This window comes from Geotrypetes seraphini, chromosome 1 (genome assembly GCF_902459505.1).
Source record: "Geotrypetes seraphini chromosome 1, aGeoSer1.1, whole genome shotgun sequence".
NCBI lineage: Eukaryota > Metazoa > Chordata > Amphibia > Gymnophiona > Dermophiidae > Geotrypetes > Geotrypetes seraphini.
In genome coordinates this window covers 123,297,049-123,319,717 of record NC_047084.1, presented here as the reverse complement: position 1 = coordinate 123,319,717, position 22,669 = coordinate 123,297,049, and the positions used below count along the sequence as shown (strand labels likewise).

Genomic DNA, 22,669 nt, shown 5'->3' with positions numbered 1-22,669 from the left:
GGGAACTAGACTTCTAGCAAACAACATCAGGAGAGGAATAGAACAGGCTTTAAACTAAGTAGAAGGGGAAAGCCGACAGTTGACCAAGTGTCGACGATTCGGAAGAAGGTATCCCGTGAAGATACTAAGGCGGAAAAATGCTGGGAAGAGACAAAGGGCAAAACACAGGAGTTGACTAACTCAGAAGAGGAGGATAAAAGGATTGCAGCACAGGAGAAGAAAATAAAATTCGAAGCACAGCGAAAGGAAGTGAAAACAAAAAAAATACCAGGACCTAAATTGCATATATACTAATGCAAGGAGTCTAAGGAACAAAATGGGGGAATTAGAAGTCATGGCCAAAACTGAGAACATAGACATCATTGGGGTTTCCGAAACATGGTGGAATGAATAAAACAAATGGGATACAGCACTGCCGGGGTACAAACTTTATCACCAGGACAGGTCAGAAAGGAGGAGGAATAGCCCTAGAAACATAGAACATGACGGCAGAAAAGGGCCACAGCCTATCTAGTCTGCCCACACTAATGGCCCACCCCCTAACTACCTCAATGAAGAGATCCCACATGCCAATCCCATCTTTTCTTAAAATCTGGCACGATGCTTGCCTCAATTACCTGTTGTGGAAGATTATTCCAGCGATCAACCACCCTTTTGGTGAAGAAATATTTTCTGGTGTTGCCATGAAATTTCCCATCCCTGATTTTCAATGGATGCCCTCTTGTTGCCATGGGTCCTTTAAGAAAAAAGAGATCTTCTTCCACCTCAATACGGCCTGTGACATATTTGAACGTCTCGATCATGTCTCCCCTCTCTCTGCGTTCCTCGAGTGAGTACAGCTGCAACTTACCCAGTCGTTCCTCATACGGGAGATCCTTGAGTCCTGAGACCATCTTGGTGGCCATTCGCTGAACTGACTCAACTCTCCACACATCTTTTTGATAATGCGGCCTCCAGAATTGTACACAGTATTCCAGATGGGGTCTCACCATGGATCTGTACAACGGCATTATGACCTCAGGCTTACGGCTGACGAAACTTCTACGGATACAGCCCATGATTTGTCTAGCCCTGGATGAAGCTTTCTCCACTTGATTGGCAGTCTTCATGTCTTCGCTAATGATCACCCCCAAGTCACGTTCTGCTACAGTCCTTGCTAGGATCTCACCATTTAGGGTGTAAGTCCTGCATGGATTTTTGCAGCTAAGTCTTTGACAATTGCTCCAGCAGGAGTAGGTCCTGCGTCATACTGTCGGGCATTGAGCTTTTGTCGGGCACTGTGCTTTTATCTGTTGTGCGGTTGCCTACCATGTTGCATAGTTTGGCATCATTGGCGAATAATGTAATTTTGTCCTCGAAGCCCCTCAGCCAAGTCTCTTACGAAGATGTTAAATAGGATCGGGCCCAAGACCGAGCCCTGTGGTACAGCAAGTTTGCAATCTATCCCTGAAAACAGGCGTGATCCCGGACGATTGGAAGATAGCCAATGTTACACCCATCTTTAAAAAGGGATGGAGAGGTGACCCAGGGAACTACAGACCGGTGAGTCTGACCTCGGTTCCGGGAAAAATGGCAGAAACGCTGATAAAAGACAGCATCGATGAGCATTTTGAAAGAAATAAACTTCTAACCACAAGCAAGGGGAGATCATGCCTAACGAACTTACTGCACTTCTTTGAAGGAATTAACAAACGGATGGACAAAGGGGACCCAATAGACATTGTATATTTAGATTTCCAGAAAGCCTTTGACAAGGTAACCCATGAACGCCTACTTCGGAAACTGAAGAACCATGAGGTGGAAGGAGACGTACACAGATGGATCAGAAATTGGTTGGTGGGGAGGAAGCAGAGGGTAGGAGTGAAAGGCCACTACTCGGACTGGAGGATGGTCACGAGTGGTGTTCCGCAGGAGTCGGTGCTCGGACCACTGCTATTCAATATATTTATAAATGATATAGAAATAGGGACGAACTGCGAACAAATAAAATGTGCAGATGACACCAAACTATTTAGTGCTGCTCGGACTAAAGAGGACTGCGAAGAATTACAAAGGGACCTGAACAAGCTAGGGGAATGGGCGACGAGATGGCAGATGAAGTTCAATATAGAGAAATGTAAAGTATTGCATGTGGAAAGCAGAAACCCGAGGTACAGCTATACGATGGGAGGGATGTTATTGACTGAGAGTACCCAAGAACGGGACTTGGGGGTAATAGTGGACAAGACGATGAAGCCGTCGGCACAGTGCTCAGCGGCCGCTAATAGAATGCTGGGTATAATCAAGAAGGGTATTACAGCCAGAACAAAAGAAATTATTGTGCCATTGTATCGGGCGATGGTGCGTCCGCATCTGGAGTACTGCGTCCAATATTGGTTGCCGTACCTTAAGAAGGATATGGCGATACTCGAGAGGGTTCAGAGGAGAGTGACACGTTTGATAAAGGGTATGGAAAATCTTTCATACACTGAGAGACTGGAGAAACTGGGGCTCTTTTCCCTGGAGAAGAGGAGAATTAGAGGGGATATGATAGAGACTTACAAGATCATGAAGGGCATAGAGAAAGTGGAGAGGGACAGATTCTTCAAACTTTTGAAATCTACAAGAACAAGAGGGCATTCGGAAAAGCTGAAAGGGGACAGATTCAAAATCAATGCTAGGAAGTTTTTCTTCACCCAGCGGGTGGTGGACACCTAGAATGAGCCTCTAGAGGGCGTATTAGGACAGAGTATGGTATTAGGGTTTAAGAAGGAATTGGATAATTTTCTGAAGGAAAAGGGGATAGAGGGGTATAGATAGAGGACTACTACACAGGTCCTGGACCTGTTGGGCTGCCGTGCGAGCGGACTGCTGGGCATGATGGATCTCTGGTCTGACCCAGCAGAGACACTTCTTATGTAAATACACGATGTCCAGGGACTTATCCAGCTTTTTTGTCACCCAGTCAAAGAAGTTTATCAGATTGGAATGACAAGACCTTCCCTTAGTAAATCCATGTTGGTGGGGATCCCTTAGTCTTTCGTCAACCAGAAACGTGTCCAATTTGTTTTTGATCAACGTTTCCATAAGTTTACATACTATTGATGTGAAACTCACTGGTCTGTAATTTTCGGCCTCTGACCTGCATCCCTTTTTATGGAGTGGAATAACATTGGCAGTTTTCCAGTCCAAGGGAACTTTTCCCTTGCTTAGGGAAAGATTAAAAAGGTCGGCTAATGGTTCTGCTAGGACATCTCTCAATTCTGGAAGTACTCTGGGGTGTAGATTATCTGGGCCCATAGCTTTGTTCACTTTTAGCTTGGATAGCTCGTGGTAGACATTGCCCGTGGTAAACACAAAGTCCCGGAAAGGGTCCTCCGAGCACCCCTTTGACTGTAGCTGAGGTCCGGATCCTGGCGCTTCGTAGGTTAAGACTGAGCAGAAGTAGTTATTGAGTAGTTCTGCTTTGTCTGCTTTGTCTGCTTTGTCCACTAAGTTACCATCAGGTTTTTTTAGGCGCACAATACCGCTTGAGTTCTTCTTCCTGTCGCTAATGTACTTAAAAAAGGATTTATCCCCTTTTTTAACCTGTCTTGCTATATTTTCCTCCATCTGGAGTTTGGCCTCCCTGACTGCTGTCTTAACATTTCAAGATTTTGCCAGATAGGTTTCTTTAGCTTCCAGCTTTTGCGATTGTTTGTAGGTTATGAATGCTTTCTTCTTTTGCTTGTTAGGAAATTCTACTTTACGGAGAGGGTGGTGGATGCCTGGAATGCGCTCCCGAGAGAAGTGGTGAAGAGTAAAACTGTGACTGAGTTCAAAGAAGCGTGGGATGAACACAGAAGATTTAGAATCAGAAAATAACATTAAAGATTGAACTAGGCCAGTTACTGGGCAGACTTGTACGGTCTGTGTCTGTGTATGGCCGTTTGGAGGAGGATGGGCAGGGGAGGGCTTCAATGGCTGGGAGGGTGTAGATGAGCTGGAGTAAGTCTTAACAGAGATTTCGGCAGTTGGAACCCAAGCACAGTACCGGGTAAAGCTTTGGATTCTCGCCCAGAAATAGCTAAGAAGAAAAAAAATAAATAAAAATTTAAATTGAATCAGGTTGGGCAGACTGGATGGACCATTCGGGTCTTTATCTGCCGTCATCTACTATGTTACTATGTTACTATGTTAGTTCTGAAATCTCCGCAGAGAACCACTGTGGTCTATTTTTTCTGCGCCTTTTGCTTACGGATTTTATGTAAATGTTGGTTGCTTCTTGTAGGGTGGATTTCAGAACCGACCATAGTACCTCCACACTGACCGTCGTGCTCTGGTTTTGCAGCGCTTTGTAGACATAGTCCCCCATGCACTGAAAGTCAGTTCCTTTAAAATTTAGGACCTTAGTCGAGGCATTTGACCTAGTGGTTCCTTTCTTTAGGTGTAACCACACTGTGTTGTGGTCACTGGAGGCCAAAGCTTCTCCCACTGATACCTCTGTGATACTGTCCCCGTTGGTGAGCAGCAGGTCCAGGATCGCCTGATCCCTGGTGGGTTCAAACATCATCTGTTTGAGGTGTGCTCCTCGTATGGAGGTTAGTAGCCTTTTGCTGCCGCTGGTTGTGGCGGAAAGTTTGTTCCAGTCCACATCAGGCATATTGAAGTCTCCCATCTCACCTCACAGTGTGATGGTCTCAATGTCCTCAATTAGTTCTTGGTCCGCATCGTCCTTTTGTCTTGGTGGTCTATACACAACACCAAGATATAGGCATTTGTTGTTGCCCCTGGCAAGGTTCACCCAGAGGGATTCTCCTGTATACTTGATGTCTGTGATTTTAGTAACTTTGATGTCCTCTCTAATGTATAGAGCTACTCCGCCTCCTGATTTGCCTTGTCTATCGTGACGGAGTAAGTTATATCCTGGTATAACCATATCCCATCCATGGGACTCCGAGAACCACGTTTCTGATATTGCCCCACATCAAGGTCAGCGTTTCTTATTTCTGTTTCCAGTTCCAGAATTTTATTGCCCAAGCTACAGGCATTAGCGTACATGGCCGTCCACTCTTTCTGTTTGCCTGGAGTGTTTTTCATCTTAGATAGTTTGTTCCCCTCAATCATGCCTTTGCCGCTCTTAGTGTTGCCTGTGTCCCTTTCAATATTCCTATCAGTACTCGCGTGATTACTTACCTCAGGCTCCAAGATGGAGTTACTTACCCTACTAGTGTGAGAGTGGGTCCCCTCCCCCAGCTCACCTAGTTTAAAGCTTTCCGGAGTAGGTGAGCTTGACGTCTTCCCAGGACGTTCTTCCCTCTTCTGGTTAGGTGTAGCCCATCTGGTCCCTGCAGTCCCTGCAGTGTCTCTCCGTGGTCCAAGAAGCAAAGTTCATTTTTTTTGCACCATTCCCACAGCCACTCGTTTGCCCTCTTGATCCGTTCTTCTCTAGCTCTTCCCTTGTCTCTTACTGGTAGGATGGAGGAGAAACCCACTTGTATTTCCATCTGTTTCAGCTTCTCCCCTAGGGTTCTAAAGTCTTCCGGTATCTTCTCTGGTTAGTTCCTGGCTGTGTCATTTGTCCCAACATGGATGAGGAGCATCGGATAGTGGTCTTGGGGCTTGATAATTTTTCCTACGCAGGTGGTCACATCCCGGATCCTGGCTCCTGGTAGACAGCAGACCTCTCTTGATTGTAGATCTGGTCTGCATACCGGTCCTTCGGTTCCCTGTAGAAGAGAGTCCCCAATGACAACCACTACCTTTACTGTGTCGCAGCTTGAGAAAGTTTGCGGGACACTGTCTTAGAGCAACTATGTGGAATAGAGAGTCAGTGAGTTGGGAGTCTTTTCATGGAAAATTTAAGATGGGTCGTCCTGTGTAGGGAAGAGGAGCGTTTTTAGGATCTGAAGTGCATGTAAGAGTTTGATGTTCGGACCAGTTGGCTCCATTAGGGATCTTTGGAGGCTGCTTGGTAGGGTAGGAGTCTGTTGATGAATCTCTTATGGGTGCATCCTTTAATTGAGAGGAAGGCAAAGAATGCGCTATCCTTGGTATTCCCACAATCAGTCTTGCCGCCGAATTCATCAGCTTTGTAGTGCTTTACATTTAGCTTTAGGCAGACCTAGATAGAGCATATTACAATAATCAAGTCACGCTAGTAGCAATGCTTGAGCCACAGATCAAAAGTCATATGGCAGAAGCATTCGTCTCAACTGATAGAAAGTAATAGGCAGCACTGAAAGTGGTGACTTTGTGCATCATGGAAATGATTGCCCTGAATGACCAGCCCCAGCAGTGGGTAGAAATGTAGGGTTTAAGGGACTAGTACTACATCTCTGGTGCCTTTTTCATAGGTAGGCAGTCCCCTACCTCTGAGAGCACTATCCCTGGCTGTAGGCAAAGCAGGATAAGGCAGAGATGTGTGTAGACAGTGGAATCTGTGGGTTTCATATACACTGTGGAATGTGGTATGTTGGGATATTAAATTGTTCTGCATTGTTTGGTATGTGGAAGGATGTTGGATTTGGCTGAGATAGGGATATTTGTTGTTTAATAAGGCTACTTGACGGGTTCTTAAGGAGCTCTAGACATTTTTTTGTTGGTTAGAGTAAGGTTTTGTTGAAAGATAATGATATATATATCACAAGCTCTCTGAAGGCTGAAGGAAAGGGTGATGCAGGGCTTATTAAGGGTACAGAGGCAGCTCAAGCTATATCTTGTGGAAAGCAGGGCTATAATTTGTTTAATTTTTCTATTGTTGATGTACAACAGGAAAGGAGAATGCTAAGGGGAGTGGGGGAGGGAGGACTAAAATTATATACTGAATTATAAAAATCAAATTACGACAGTCTCAGGGAGGGGTTGCTTAATAGTAACAATAAATGACCATATTTTTCGGACCATAAGACGCACTGGACCCTAAGACACACCCACCCGTAAAGGAGGAAAAACCAAGTAAAAAAAATTTGGTTCAGACTGCAGCCAATCACAGAGCGGCGTGGGACCAGGCAGGAAGTGCAAAGGTCGTGCTCCTGCAGCGCTCTGCTAGCTAAAGACACAGGCAGCCGTCCTGGAGACCGCGCTGGACCACCACTACAAAAGGTACCGGGGAGGGCACAGTGTATTCGGCCCATAAGACGTACCCCCTTTTCCACACCCTTTTTTGGGGGTGGAAAAAGTGCATCTTATGGCCCGAAAAATATGGTAATATATAGGAAAGACAGATAAAATATTGGTACTAACACACAAAACTTTGAAAGGGAAAGGGACTGGGCCTTGCTTACCACCTTTTTGTAGTTTTATTACACTGAAAGCAGTTTACATACAGGTACTGGTACTTCAAGTTCAGTTGTGGATAAAGAATTGATTATCGAATAGAAAACTGAGGTTAGGGTTAAATGGTCATTTTTCTCAAGCCAGCTAGATCGAGGCCATCTTCGGAGCGTGGGAGCACTGCTCCACCCCTCCCCCCGAACCAGCCAGGACACAGAAGGCTAAAAAGGCCCAGCGCCTGCACCTCACCACCAGCCAGCTAGATTGGGGCCATCTTCGGAGCGTGGGAGCCCTGCTCCGCCCCCCCCCGAACCAGCCGGGACACAGAAGGCTAAAAAGGCCCAGCGCCAATGGCGCGCTGTCGTTCGGCGCGCCGACGAAGGCGCATGACAATGAAACGGCCTGCGCCCACAAGAATCTAATGACTCCTTGATCTCCTGAACTCCCGACCTTTCCAGTCGCACTCCAAGTCAGGTGACAGCAACCCGACCTATTTCTTATTTCCTTACTCAGTTAAATGTCTAAATATCTACTCACTGTCAATCTTTTCACTGCATGACTATTATTTAAACATCTAGGTACTCAAGGACAACCTATTGGATACATGACCAATGTCTAATTATCTGCCAAAAAGACGGCCAAGTGCGGCATGACTTATGTATGATTATAAACAATACATTATTGTTCATCTGTCTCCACGGCAGATTACTCACTACTGTATTATCGTTTAACCGGTATTCTGTTGAATCAGCTTGTTCATTCACAACTCCTAAGTAAGTCACTGCACTATTGCAGTATCCCGCCAACACGCCCTCTCCCTCTCTCAAATAAGCCACTAGTCGGCTCTCGCACTACTGCAATTCTACCGCAACAACATGGTGCTCCTTCACCACAGCATGTGCATACTACTTATTACCTTATACCTACTTGGTTCAAGATGCAAGGCAACCGCCCCCCCCTACCTACTCCATCCCCCCACCTCCTACTCTTCTACACATAACTTCAAGCCCAAACCTTCACCAACACAAATCAAGGTAACCCTTGATGACCCAGACCCCACCCCTTCAGAGATCCCAATCCTGACACATTCCACAGACCTTCCAGACCATATACCAAAAAACCCAAGTACTAAAAAACTTAGCTCCTTCCCATCTCCCCCCCATTATCCCACTATGCTACTCTAACCTCAGAGATTCCTACCTAAATATAAGATCCATGAGGAACAAATCCCAATTAATTCACGACTGGCTCACCGACATCGACCCTGACTTCGTCATACTAATGGAGACTTGGTTACTCTCGGACGAAGACATTATCATCCAAGAATGCCTCCCCCCTAACTTCAAAATTCTTTCCTTAGCAAGAGAAAGAGGCAGGGGTGGTGGACTGGCTGTAATCTTTAAGGATAACTTAAACTGCACCATACTAAGCTCTAAATCTTCCTCCACCTTGGAAATCCTTTCTCTAAAGCTTCATTCAGAACTTCTAGCTGACTCCTGTCACAATCCTATCCCCGATGCTCTGCCTGTACCGGGTTTGGCTCCCACTAAAGCCAGCCCAGTCATACAGAGAGCGAATCATGGGGATAGGGTTGTGACCAGGAGAAGGGAAATAGCTGCATTTCCCTTTAAACTGGAAAATGCTGATTGTAAGGGAGGAGAGGAAAGTGAAGAGAAGGGCCCTGGGCAGTCTCCTTGGAACCTCCCTCCCTCCTCCAACTCTCAGCTGAGGGAGATAATCAGCAAGCCGAGAAAACCTAGGCAAAGTGTACAGGCAGCTCCTCCCCCTCAGAGAGCAGGGTGTGGGCGGCTGAACACTTTAGAGGCTGCTATTAGGAGGAGAAAGTTAGTCTGCCCTGAGCCTGCTCAGGAAGGAGGTATCCAGGACAATGCTCCTGATCCTCACAGCTCTACTGATGTGGAAATGCTAGAGTTTGATACTGACCCTGAGACTAACCAGCAAGCAGAGCTTGAATTTATGGATTGCCAGGAATCTGCAGTTTGTCCTGAAGGTATGCCTATGGAAGAATAATAGGATACATGTTTGTGAAACTTTTGGGTTTTTTTTCTTCCAGCTCAGGTGAGCAAATTGTTTGGTTTGCTTCACAGCAGCTGTTGGCACTTGAGGGAAGAAAGAGAGCAGTGCTGCACTTCTCCCTGTAAGGGAACTTTTGAAAAGAAAAAACGTTTTTCTTTAATTGGAGAAATCTGCTCTGTTAAGTTTACTTTTGATGTTTGAATGCTGAAGAATGAGGAAGTAAGTGTGGGGAGAATCCACTGTACATCTGGATGGGATTGTGGGGCCATTTGGGCATTCTGTGTTAGCAGATATTTTGGTGGATTCGCTTACTCCCCTCCCCCACCAACTCCTTTGGAGCTGGCTGGGGCCAAGCCTATTTTACTCTCAGGCTTGGATACAGCACTACAGGCAGTGCTAATAGCAACCTTGCTAACTGCCTCTCTTTTTGAAGATAACAGTATTGTTTTGAAGATTTATCTTGGCCACTGATGACAAACGTTTGTGTAAAGGGTTTTGGCTACTTACCTGTATGGAGATGAGAGCTGAGACATACTGTTTTTCATCAACTCTGGTTTTGTTTTTGGGAACTTGTATTGGTGACTTGGAGTCCAGACTGAAGGGAAGTTGGCTCCCAATATAAGCCCACAATAAAAGTGACTTGTAGCATGAACTTTAAAACTGACTCTTTTGAATTTCTGTTTTCATGCTTTACCAATGAACATTGAGACCAGCAGGACTTCCAACTTTATGGAAGCACGTCGGCGTGAGTATTTGTGTGCTTGAACCGGAGCCTACTATATCCACAGGCGCCGGCTTATCCACACTCCCTAACTATCACTCTGGCATATATTCCCCCTCAAAAATGGTCCTCAGCCAAAGAAGAATTTCAGGAGTTCCTGTTAACCAATTCGTTAAGAGGACATTACAACCTCTTATGCGGAGATCTAAACCTACATCTAGAGAATCCAGATCTACCAGAGACCATTGAATTCTGGTCCTTTCTAACCTCACTAGGCTTCACTCACTCTCCTCCGGTATCAACCCACATAAAAGGCCACCAACTGGACATAGTATCACTGACCGCAATAAACACATCAAATCCTATGATCCGATGGATATCAGAAACCTGGTCAGACTCACTTTGTTTGGTCTGACCACAAAATATGAAACTTCGAGCTGGAATGGCAACAGATATCAACTACAATGAAAGCTAAGAACAAATCCACACTATTTCAAACAAGCAGAGGCAAGTTCAGTCCCATAGAATTCTGGTCTCATTACGATATTATCCACAACCATGACGAGGATCCTAATCACTTCATGAACTCCTGGATCGCCACCAGCACCCAAATCCTAAATGAAATGGCCCCACTGAAGAAAAGAAGGATTAGACCTAGAAACCTATCGGGCTGGTTTGATCCAGAGCTCCTTGGGATAAAGAGAGAACTAAGAAGATTAGAAAGGAAATGAACAAAGTTAGGAACACCAGAGTCTAGAAATGCCTGGCGCCAAATGCTAAAAAACTACAAAAACACTATCATAAAGAAGAAAAAAACTTTCTACGCCCACATTATAGGTAACACCTCCTTAAACAGCAACAAACTATTCAAACTAGTCAATGACTTGTACGATACCCACCCTTACACAAACCCAGTAGAAGAATCCACGATCACAGCAGACGACCTGGCCGATTTTTTCAACTCAAAAATAACAAAATCAAGACATGCCCTACCAAGCACCCAAGACTCCCACTGGAACTACGCTATCCCCCAGGACCCTGACTCTTCTAAAGCCGACATGAGTTGGTCAAACATCAAGGACTGATTGGCAAACGTTCATCAAGTACTACAACAAATACGCCAAATCATATTGCAGATTGGACCCTTGCTCCCCAAACGTGATGAAATCTGCCCCCATTAACTTCAAAGCCAAACTTCTATACTGGATCAACCTACAACTATCCGCTGGCAAGTTCCCAGAAGACCTGGGCCAAATTGTTATAACTCCTATAAAAAAGAACAAAAAAAAAGCATCCAACAACATTTCCAATTTCAGACCCGTCGCAAACATCCCTCTGGCTGCCAAATTAATGGAAGGCCTGGTAAATGCTGATCTAAATACCTATCTAGACAAATTCAATCTACTGCATAATAACCAATCTGGTTTCAGACCCGGCTTCAGCACTGAAACTATAATGGCCTCTCTTCTAAACTATCTACATTCCCTTCTCAGTCAAGGCTCCAATGCAATGATTCTCCAACTGGACCTAAGCTGTGCCTTCGACCTAGTTGACCACTCCATCTTGCTGAACTGTCTTGAATCAATAGGCATCACAGGAAACACTCACAATTGGTTCCAGGGATTTCTCGAACTCAGATCCTATCAAGTATTCAAAGAAGACAAATTCTCTTTCAGCTGGAATAACAACTGCGGACTACCCCAGGGCTCCCCGTTGTCACCGACCCTTTTCAACATCTACCTCATCTCATTGAAACATCTGCTACAGAGCTTAAATCTCAACTTCCACGTGTACGCTGACGATATCACTGTTGTGCTACCACTATCCGATCTGTCGCCGAATTTCATTAATCTCCTATCCAATACCCTAAACCAAATAGAACTTTGGATGAAGGCCTTCAAACTCAAACTGAACACAGAAAAAACTAAATTTTTCCTGACTTCTCCCAATGAACAGATAAAAGACAACAAGATTCACGTGAATGGCCGAGATTACGAAATTGCCCAATCTATAAAAATACTAGGAGTTACTCTTGACAGACATCTAACCCTAGAAAAGCATACAGATCTAATGTTCAAAAAAAATATTTCAACACTATGGAAGCTCCGCACCGTCAAAAAATTCTTCGATGAATCATCCTTTCGACTACTCGTACAAGCTTCCATCTTGAGTACACTGGACTACTGCAACATCATATATCTGGGAGCTTATAAAAAGACACTTCACAAGCTAAGCTTAATCCAAAACACTTCAGTCCGACTCATCTTCGGATTAAAAAAATGGGAACATATCACCCCATACTTCCAAATACTCCACTGGTTGCCGGTAGAATCCAGAATACTCTTCAAGTTTGCCTGCATCAGCTACAAAGCAGTCTTCGGGATGCTACCAACTTACCTCGTCTTCCAATTCTTCACCAACTGCCCAAATAAGACCTCTCGAAGAGCAAACCTCTTTAATTACCCATCTCTGAAATCATGTCACTACAAGAAGTACCTAGACAGAATGCTATCATTCCAGGCAGCTAAACTGAACACATGGCTAGCAAAACCAATACTCGAGGCCACATCATACGCTGACTTTAGAAAATCACTGAAGACCCGTCTCTTTAACGCAACCTGAGTTCTCCCCATCTGCCAATTTTACCTCCCTGAAAGCCCTTTCTCTCCCTTCACCCTTCCCCTATTCGACGTATATTGCTGTAATCCTCTCTTATTCACATTGCAAATATCTTCCTGTAAACAGCTTTGATCTCTTGTACACTGTTCTAAACCATTTCGTACTGTAACCTGATCTAAAACATTTGCTTCATGTTGCAAACATCCTGAGTTCTCATTGCATGTATCTTCTTGCAAGCCGCCCTAATCTTATGTATCCTGTTCCAAACATATGTATTTTGTTGTAAACATGTCTCTTGCTGTAATCACTGCATTCTCTCACTGCACGATTCTTGTTGTAAACCGTTTTGAACTTATGGTATAGCGGTATATAAGAAATAAAATTATTATTATTATTATTATTACAAACTACCTAGCTCTACAATCCCTTCTTCTCAGTTGGAGATCATCTGGGCCTGACATTCAAAGGCATTTAAGAACATATGAATAGCCCTATTGGGTCATACCAATGGTCCATCTACCCAAGTAGCCCAACTTCATGGTGGCCAATTCAGGTCAACAGTACCTGGCATTTATCTGGATATAAGTGTCCGTTATCTGGATAATTGTATTGGCTCAGGGTTCTCAACCATGTCCTCAGGATACAGCCAGAGAGTCAAGTTTACAGGATTTCCACAATTAATATGCATGAGACACTTACTTACACTACCTTCCTGGTATGTAAATCTCCCTCACACATATTCATTGTAGATATCCTAAAAGTCTGACTGGCTAGGTGTGTCGGAAGGACAGGGCTCATCAGGCTCTATCTGGATAATGCCACTGAATATTTTTACAGGCTGACTGGATGGTGCAAAGGCAAGCTGCTATTGCTACTACTATTTATCCAAGTTTATTAAAATTTTGATAAAACGCCAATCATAAATTGTAAGCGTTCAATAAAATTAAATGGGGAACCCATGGTACTCTGCAAAGCTAACCCTGATCAAAAAGCAACTTTGCTCCCTTCAGCAAAAATGGGGGCATAATAAGACATTCACTAATCTCAATAAGTTTAAGGAGCATGCCACATACATGTGGCCCCCTGACCCATAAGCCTTTCCTCTGATGCAGGCACCTGGAGCATAGGCCCTAGTGGATTGGCGTGGACTCTGGAAAATGCTAGGAAGGATATGCAGAAGGGTGCAAGATCTCATCAGCACTTGGGAATTGGCCGGTGGGATCCCTGGGCACCTAGAGTGAGATCCTGAGTGAATTAGGATGACCTGTGAGTCACCCTGGAGAATGCTGGAATATGCAGATGGGCTGCAAGACCTCCTGAGCATCAGAGTATCCAGAAATCAACAGATGGTTCCAGTGGACGTTCAGCAATACTCCCTGTCTCGATAAAGATGCTGAGCATTCTTGCCTAATTTAAATACTATGGCTAGCTTTTAGAACACACACTGACTTGTCTGTGTTTGCCCAATGCTTCTTAAATTCAGATATAGCAATTCCTCTGAGGAGTCAAACCAAGCTCAGTATCCTATTTCCAACAGTAGCCAGTCTAGGTCACAAATACTTAGCAAGATCCCAAAAGAGTGGAGGAGTAGGCCTAATGGTTAGTTTACAGTTTATTTTAAACTTGGTATACTGCCTTTTACACAAAAATTAAAGCGGTTTACAATTAAATGGTAAATGATGCTAAACTTGCTCACATAGGCTAAAAGTTTGTAGATGGATTAATTTACATTTTGTGTTGGGAGAATTGTGCCTCTATTTTGCTCTGTCAAAGATATATTACTATCAGTTTACGTCTCATGCTTTCATTTTGTCTATCTTTATATAGCTTGGGATCCAACCAGATTGGAGACTTGGGTGTGAAACGCATGCTGGAAGCATTGAGGCATCCCAATTGCAAAATAAAAAGCTTGCGGTAAGAATGAGTAGAGAGGAACCTTAAAAGAAGGGGAAGGTGAATACATAGAATTACAGAGCAGAATAAACAGAACAGAGGGACCGAAAGAAGAAGTGCGAAGCTAGCATAAGAGAGAGGTAAATACCTGGGTAAAGAATTCAAGGTCAGAAATAGCAGAAGAGAGATACGAGGAAGAAGGGAGAAACTAGGATAAGAGCAGGGTGAATACTGGGATAGAGTTAGTGGCCAGAATAAACATAGCAAAGAGGCCTGAATAAGAAGGAAGCAGCTAAGATAAGAGGCGCATAAATACCCAAGTAAAGGGATAGGACATACTAAACAGAGGAGAGAGGACTGAAGAAGAAGGGGAGTCTAGGAATGGGGAGTCACTAGGGTAAAGAGTTAGAGCAGGGGTGCCCACACTTTCTTGGCTTGCGAGCTACTTTTAAAATGACCAAGTCAAAATGATCTACCAACAATAAAATTTTAAAAAACACAAAGCACACTATATGCAGAGAAAATGTTGATTATCATTTGTATTCGGGGGTTTTTTCAGAGGTCAAGGCAGATGACTTTAAAATATGCAATGTCACCTCAGTAACAACTACACAAAAAATAGACAAATATACCCCCTCCCATTTTACTAAACCGTGATAGCAGTTTTATAGTGCAGGGAGCTGTACTGAATGCCCTGCGCTGCTCTCGATGCGCTAAAAAACACTATCGTGGTGTAGTAAAAGGGTGCCACAGTGCAAAATATAGACAGCAGATATAAATTCTCAAAATGGACACATTTTGATCACTAAATTGAAAATAAAATCATTTTTCCTACCTTTTTGTCTGGTGATTTCATGAATCTCTGGTTGCATTTCCTTCTTCTGTAAATCCAATATTTCTTTTTTTTTCTGCCTTTCTTTCTGCCCCTCCCCTTTTCTTTCTGTCTTCTTTCTTTCTCTCTCCCCCTGCCCCCTCTTGATTTCTGTCTTTCTTTCTCTCTCCCCCTGCCTGCCTGTCTTTCTTTCTCTCTCTCTCCCCCTGCCCCCCAAGTCATCACGCTGATTTCTCCACTTCCCCAATTCTTTCTCTCTCCCTGCCTCCCTCAAGCCAGCACGCCAATTTCATCTTGTTTCATCGAGCCAGGCCTGGCACGTACAAGCACTGGGCCCACAAGCCTTTCCCCTACCCCCCCCCCCCACACACACACACAAGGGGGATAGATACCCACACCAGGTACCCATAAAAGGAGGCTTTACAGAATTTGTTGCAAAGAGGCTTTTTATTACAAGTAATTGTTTTGCACAAGAATGGTATACATTTGAGAATGCAGTGCAGAGAATGCCTGCTTTACATAGAAGAATAAACAAATACATATGGTGGAATAATCCCCCTGGGGTATTTGAGCACTGTCCCCAGAAATTCATAGGGTTCAGAGTTGATTATTAACCTTAGGGGCCAAAGGCCCTAGGGGGGGGTCAAGGGGGGCGCAGCCCCCCTTGTAACAAAGAGAAAATTAAAATTTGGGGTTCATTCCAGCAAAATAAAAGGTTTGTCTGATTTGTAGTTTTTCTGGAATATTGCCAGAAATACCTTGTGTGGCTAGAATCCATCCATTCCAGGTTACATTGAAATCTGTGGTGTCCACCCATAGTTTTTTGCTTATAAAGTTTGGGAATATCCCTCCCACCTGTGTAGGTTGTGTTTCAGAAGGTGGGACAGCTACAAGTAGGAAGTTAGGTTTGGGTTTGAAGCTTCTTCTAGAATAAAAGTTAGATCTGTGTGTTCTGGCAGTGGATCTATTATTAAATTCATTGAAACTGACAGAAGAGATAGTTCTTTTCATGTCATAATCAAGGAGGGTGGTGTATAGGTGCATCCATCAATTCTGACATCGGAGAGGAAGTTCCAGGCCAGCCGGGCAGTAATTGGCTGGCCCAGAACTTCCTTTCTGATGTCAGAATTGACATCAGAGGTGAAGGCTTATGGGTCCGGCGCTTGTATGTGCCTGGCCTGGCTCGGGGAGGCAGGAAGAACAAGATTGCAAAGGCAACACGATCGAATTGCATAGCCTTTGCGATCTATTGGTTGATTGCGATCGACCATTTGGGCACCCCTGAGTTAGAGGCTAGAATAAACAGAAGAGGAAGAAAAGACTAGTATAAAGGGTAGGAGGTGAATACCTGTGTAGAGTTAGATGTCAAAATAAACAGAACAGAGAAGAACTGTCAGGTAGAGAAGGATATAAATATTTTAATTACATAAATAAATAAGATCAAATTACTAGAGACTGAGCAGGGGATATAAAGAAAGATTTTTAGCCTCTGAGACTACATGTTTTCTCCTAAGGTCACTCAGCCCAGAGAGTATGAGGTGTATCTTCTCCCTGCTCAATTCCCAGCTACTCATCAAAAAATTACAAAACAAACAGGCCAGGACTCTGAATCTGGTAACCTGGGTAAGAAGCTGGATAGTCAGCAGTGGCGTAGTGAGGGGAGTTTGTGTCTGGGGCAGAAGAGCATGGCATCGCTGTGCCTTGTGCCCCCATACCTCTTTAATCCTGGCTGAACCTTTCCTGGGTGAAAAGGAGAGATGCCAGTGCCTCCACCAAAATGGCGCCAGGGCACTCTGCCCTCCTTGTGCCCCCCACCCCTTACTGTGCTTCTGTTCTTCTCTTGACAGTCTCTGGGATAATAGCCTGACAGATGCCTGCGCGGAGGAGCTCTGTGCCGCTCTCAAAGACAACACCTCACTTCTGAAGCTTGACCTCTCCAGAAATGCCTTCACGGCACAGTCTGTATCCAGCTTTGTTCATCTCATTCTGACTTCGAAGAGCCTGCAGGATTTGCAGTGAGTTTGACTGAATGGCTCATCTGCTAACAAGGCAGTTAACTGAACTGAACTGTTTCAGATAACATCAGATAAGAGCACAACTAGCACTTACTATAAATCTCTGTTTGATTTCATTTGCTCCTCCCCAGCCCTAGCTTTGATTTATAGGCTTTTAAACAGATTAGGAGGATGGAAGGTTTAGTTAGGGCATCTTCATCCACCAATAATTAGCTCTTAGCAATAGAGTGTTTTAGGTCCTTGAGCAAAACCTTATAATCTTTAGTATACAGGGGGGAGGGAGGGAAGGGATAGGGGGTTCCATTTTTTCTTTCCACAAAAGTTTGATGGAATCTGTGTTGTATTTGATTGTTTGACTTTAATAAAAATTATTTGACTATAATCTTTAGTATACATACCTCTACTTCATCAGCAACTTAAAACCATAGAAACATGACGGCAGAGAGAGGCCAAATGGCCCATCCAGTCTGCTCATCCACAGTAACCATTATCTCTTCCTCTCTCTAAGAGATCCCACATGCTTATCCCATGCCTTCTTGAATTCAGACACAGTCTCTTTCTCCACCAACTCTTACGGGAGACTGTTCCATACATCTACCACCCTTTCTGTAAAAAAAGTATTTCTTTAGATTTCTCCTCTTAACTTCATCCTATGCCCTCTCATTCCAGAGCTTTTGTTCAAATGAAAGAGACTCTATCCCACACCTTCTTGAATTCAGACACAGTCTCTGTCTCCATCAACTCTTACACATCTATCACCCTTTCTGTAAAAAAGTATTTCCTTAGATTACTTCATCCTATACTCTCTAATTCCAGAGCTTCCTTTCAAATGAAAGAGACTTGACTCATGCGCATTTACGCCATGTAGGTATTTAAACATTTCTATCATATCTCCCCTCTCCTGCCTTTCTTCCAAAGTATACAGATTGAGATCTTTAAGTCTGTTTCCATACGCCTTATGATGAAGATCACGCAGCATTTTAGTAGACTTCCTTTGGAATGACTCCATCCTTTTTATATCTTTTTGAAGGTGCGGCCTCCAGAATTGTACACAATATTCTAAATGAGGTCTCACCAAAGTCTTATATATGGGCATCAATACCTCCTTTTTTCTACTGGCCCTATGCACCCTAGCATCCTTCTAGCTTTCACCGTCACTTTTTCAACCTGTTTGGCCACCTTAAGATCATTACATACAATCAAATTTTAGCTGCCAAATTTCAGACCATTCTTCAAGCTTTGCCAGGTCTTTTTTCATGTTATTCACACCATCCTGGGTGTTTACTCTATTGTAGATTTGGTATCATCCACAAAGAGGCAAAACTTACCTGATAGCCCTTCAGCAATATTGTTTATAAAAATGTTAAAAAGAACAGGCCCAAGAAAAGAACCTTGAGGCATACCACTAGTAACATCTCTTTCCTCAGAGTGATCTCCATTGATCACTACCCTCTGTCATCTCCCATTCAATCAGTTCTTCACCCAGCCCGTAACTTTGGGACCCATCCCGAGGGCACTCAGTTTATTTATTAGACGTCTGTGTGGAACACTGTTAAAGGCTTTGCTAAAATATAATACACCACATCTAGCGCACTCCCTCTATCCAATTCTCTGGTCACCCAATCAAAGAAATTGATCAGATTTGTCTGACAAGACCTACCTCTAGCGAATTCATGTTGCCTTCAGTCCTGTAATCCACCAGATTCCAGAAACTTCACCATTCTCAGTTTTAAAAGCATTTCCATTAATTTGCTTACCACAGAAGTCAGACTTACCAGCCTATAATTCCCTACTTCTTCCTTACTTCTACTTTTGTGGAGAGGGACCACTTCTGCCCTTAGTCCTCTAGTACCACTCCCAACTCTAGAGACTCATTGAAAAGGTCAGTCAGCGGAGCCACCAGAGCTTCTCTAAGTTCTTTCAGCACCCTCGGATGTACACCATCCGGCCCCATCGTTTTGTCTACCTTTATTTTAGCTAGCTCCTCACAAACACAACCCTCTGAAAATCAATCAGGGTCCTTCATCCCTATTCATATTTGTCTTCTGTGGTCATGGTCCTGCTCCTGGCGCTTCAGTCATGAACACAGAACAGAAATATTTGTTAAGGTTTCAAGGTTTTATTAAAATTTGATTTAATCGCTTATCTAATTTCTAAGCTAGTTTACAATATATATAATAAAAGAGTATGAACATAATAAAAATGCCATTAACAATACTATTAATACTTATGAAAAGAAAGCAATTACAAAGAAACATCAACTAATAATTGGCATATTAAAAAGGGATAAATGAGACAGACAGACAGACAGGAGACAAAAGGAAATAAGGTTAGAAATACAATTTGGATAGGAAATACAATTTGGTTAGGAACGAAAGGCATTCAGCCTTTTCTTTATCAGCTTCTAAATATTTCTTCCTTTCACCTTTGAGTCTCACAATGCCACACTTGCACTTCTTCCTATCACTAATATATCTAAAAATTGTCTTGTCTTCCCGATTTACTGTGTCAGCTATTTTTTCTTCCATTTGTATCTTTGCTTTCCTGACTACATGACCAGCCTTTCTTAACTTTTCAAGATATTTTCCCGTCTTCCTTCTTCTTTTGTAGTTTATGAAAGCTAACCTCTTATTCTTTACCTTCTCAGCTACTACTTTTGAGAACTAAAGCAACCTTCTTTTCCTCTTACTTTTACTTACTTGCCTCACAAAAAGGTTTATCGCCCACCACATTTCCACTCCTTCCAGACGTTCCCATCCAAACAATAATTCCTTAATGAAAATCCCCATCCGAACAAAGTTAGTTTTTTTAAAGTTTAGAACCTTTTCTTTTGAATGAGCTCTCTCTATACCCATCTTAATATGTTTTTCATGTTTTATTAGGATTTTATATACCGCCTATCAAGGTTATCTAAGCGGTTTTACAATCAGGTACTCAAGCATTTTCCCTGTCTGTCCCGGTGGGCTCCAATCTATGCAGTGATCACTGGATGCCAAATGATCACCCACTGTAACACTTTCCCCATTTGTAAGCACTAAGTCCAGTATGACCCCATCCCATGTGGGTTCTTGTTACCAACTGCTGGAACAGTTCTCCTTGTAGAGAATCCAGGATCTCTGTATTTCTAGAGGACCCCGCAATAGGGATACCCAATCAACATCCAGCATGTTAAAATTAGCTATTAGTAAAACTTCCCCTTTTTTAGATATATTCTAAATGTCTACTATTAAATCTCTGTCCACATCTTCCATCTGTGAAGGAGGCTTGTATATCGCACCAATGTAAATATATTCACCATTCCCTCTTTCCAAATTGATCCACAGTACCTCTTCTGTGCCCTGCAGATCCTGCAGTTGTGTGGCTTTAATATGATCTTTAACATATAGCGCTACTCCCCAGGGCCGCCATCAGAAATTTCTGGGCCCCTTACTGAGCAATCCTATTGGGCCCCCCACGCACCCCTTTCCCCCCCCCGCCCCTCCCCCCCTTCTTCTATGGGCCGAATACACACATACTTTTCTCTGTCGCCGCACTCTTTGACCAAAATATTTGTAAGCCTGCAACCACGTCAAGGTAGACTCTTTCAGCAGGGCCCTAACCTAACCTAAACTAAACTAATCTATACCTATCTATTCTAAACTAACATATGTCTAATACTGAACTAATAACAAACTAACAAACATCTGCATAATAAATAACTAATAAATAATAGTGCTAGTAGCTATAATTCACTTTTGAATGTAAAATCTCAGTTAAGGATTTCTTTTGACCTTTGTAGGCCAGAAGTAGATCACAATTGCACAATATTTTTTGTAACAAGTATTAAATGTGTTTTTATAAATACTGTAAGCTTAATAAATATATCAGAAAAAACTATACATCTGAGCGCATATCTGAACATACACATCTGTATGATCCCATCCTCCTCAGCTTGCCTATAGCTGCATCATGCATGTTAAAAATGTATATGTTAATATGTGCACCTTCCTTCCTTCCCATCCATCCTCCTCAGCCTGTCCTTACACATCCACAGCTGCATGTTAATGATGATGTATATGTTATGATGATAAATAAGTGCATAGGAGCACATCATTAACATGCAGCTATGGATGAATATAAAAAAGAAACAATATTCTGTACAATTGTCAATTTATAAATCAGCGTCTTCTCCCCACTCTCTCTTCCCCATTTCCCTTCAGCGTCCTCAGCCCACTCTCTCTCCACTTTCCTTCAGCGCACGCACATAAAAACAAGCAAGTAATTTATATCATTTTCATTCTATTCATTCATAGAAATTAAAGTCTAAATAATGCCAGTCACATAACAAAACATGATTTTACAAAAATAATTCCCTGCAGAGTCAAGCCTGCAAGGATTACTAAATGTCTTTCAGCAGCTCCCCTCCCTCCCCCTTACCTTTGTGGCCAAGTCAAAATGATCTACCAACAATAAAAATTTAAAAACACAAAGCACGCTGTATGCAGAGAAAATGTTAATTATCATTTATATTCTGCGGGTTTTCAAAGAGGTCAAGGCAGATGACTTTATGCAATGTCACCTCAGTAACAACTATACAAAAATAGACAAATTTTCCCCTTCCCTTTTTACTAAAACGCGATAGCGGTTTTTAGCGCAGGGAGCTGCGCTGAATGCCCACGCTGCTCTCAACGCTCATAGACTCCCTGCGCTAAAAAACGCTATTGCGGTTTAGTAAAAGGGGCCATAGTGCAAAATATAGACAGCATATATAAATTCTCAAAGCAGACACATTTTCATCACTAAATTGAAAATAAAATCATTTTTCCTACCTTTGGTAATTTCATCAGTCTCTGGTTGCACTTCCTGTCCTCCAGACCTCATTCCCTCCCCAAACTTTTTCTTTGTTTCACCCTGCCCCTTCTTTCTTTTTCTCTCTCTATATACCCCCTTTCTATCTGTATGTCTGTTTTTCTCTCTCTCTCACCCTGCCCCCTTCTTTCTTTCTCTCTCCACACCCTCTTTCGTTCTGTATGTCTGTCTTTCTCTCTCTCTCCGTGCCCCATTTTTCTTTGTTTTACCCTGCCCCCTTTCTTTCTTTCTCCCTGCCCTCCCCTATGCCACCACCATTGGGAAAATGCTGCCACCGCCACTGGGGAATAGGCTGCCACTGCCACTATCGGGAACAGGCCGGCGCCGAGTTTGCCCTGCTTCTCTTCCCCGCGGGGCCGACCAACTCTCGCCACCCAACGTCAATTCTAACGTCGGAGAGGACGTTCTAGGCCATCCAGGCAGCGATTGGCTGGCCCAGAACGTCCTCTCTGACGTCAGAATTGACACAAG

The 22,669-nt window shown here is 43.3% G+C and overlaps 1 protein-coding gene across 4 annotated transcripts in view; it reads left to right on the top strand.

Annotated features, from left to right (window-relative positions):
- Positions 1-22,669, top strand: part of LOC117357318 (NACHT, LRR and PYD domains-containing protein 3-like) — a 191,077-nt gene that overhangs the window by 115,418 nt on the left and 52,990 nt on the right. For all 4 annotated transcript variants that reach the window (XM_033937704.1, XM_033937711.1, XM_033937695.1 and 1 more), the window contains 2 exons: positions 14,438-14,524; positions 17,183-17,350. In XM_033937704.1, coding sequence (XP_033793595.1) covers positions 14,438-14,524; positions 17,183-17,350 — 255 coding nt within the window. The remainder of the gene's footprint in view (positions 1-14,437; positions 14,525-17,182; positions 17,351-22,669) is intronic.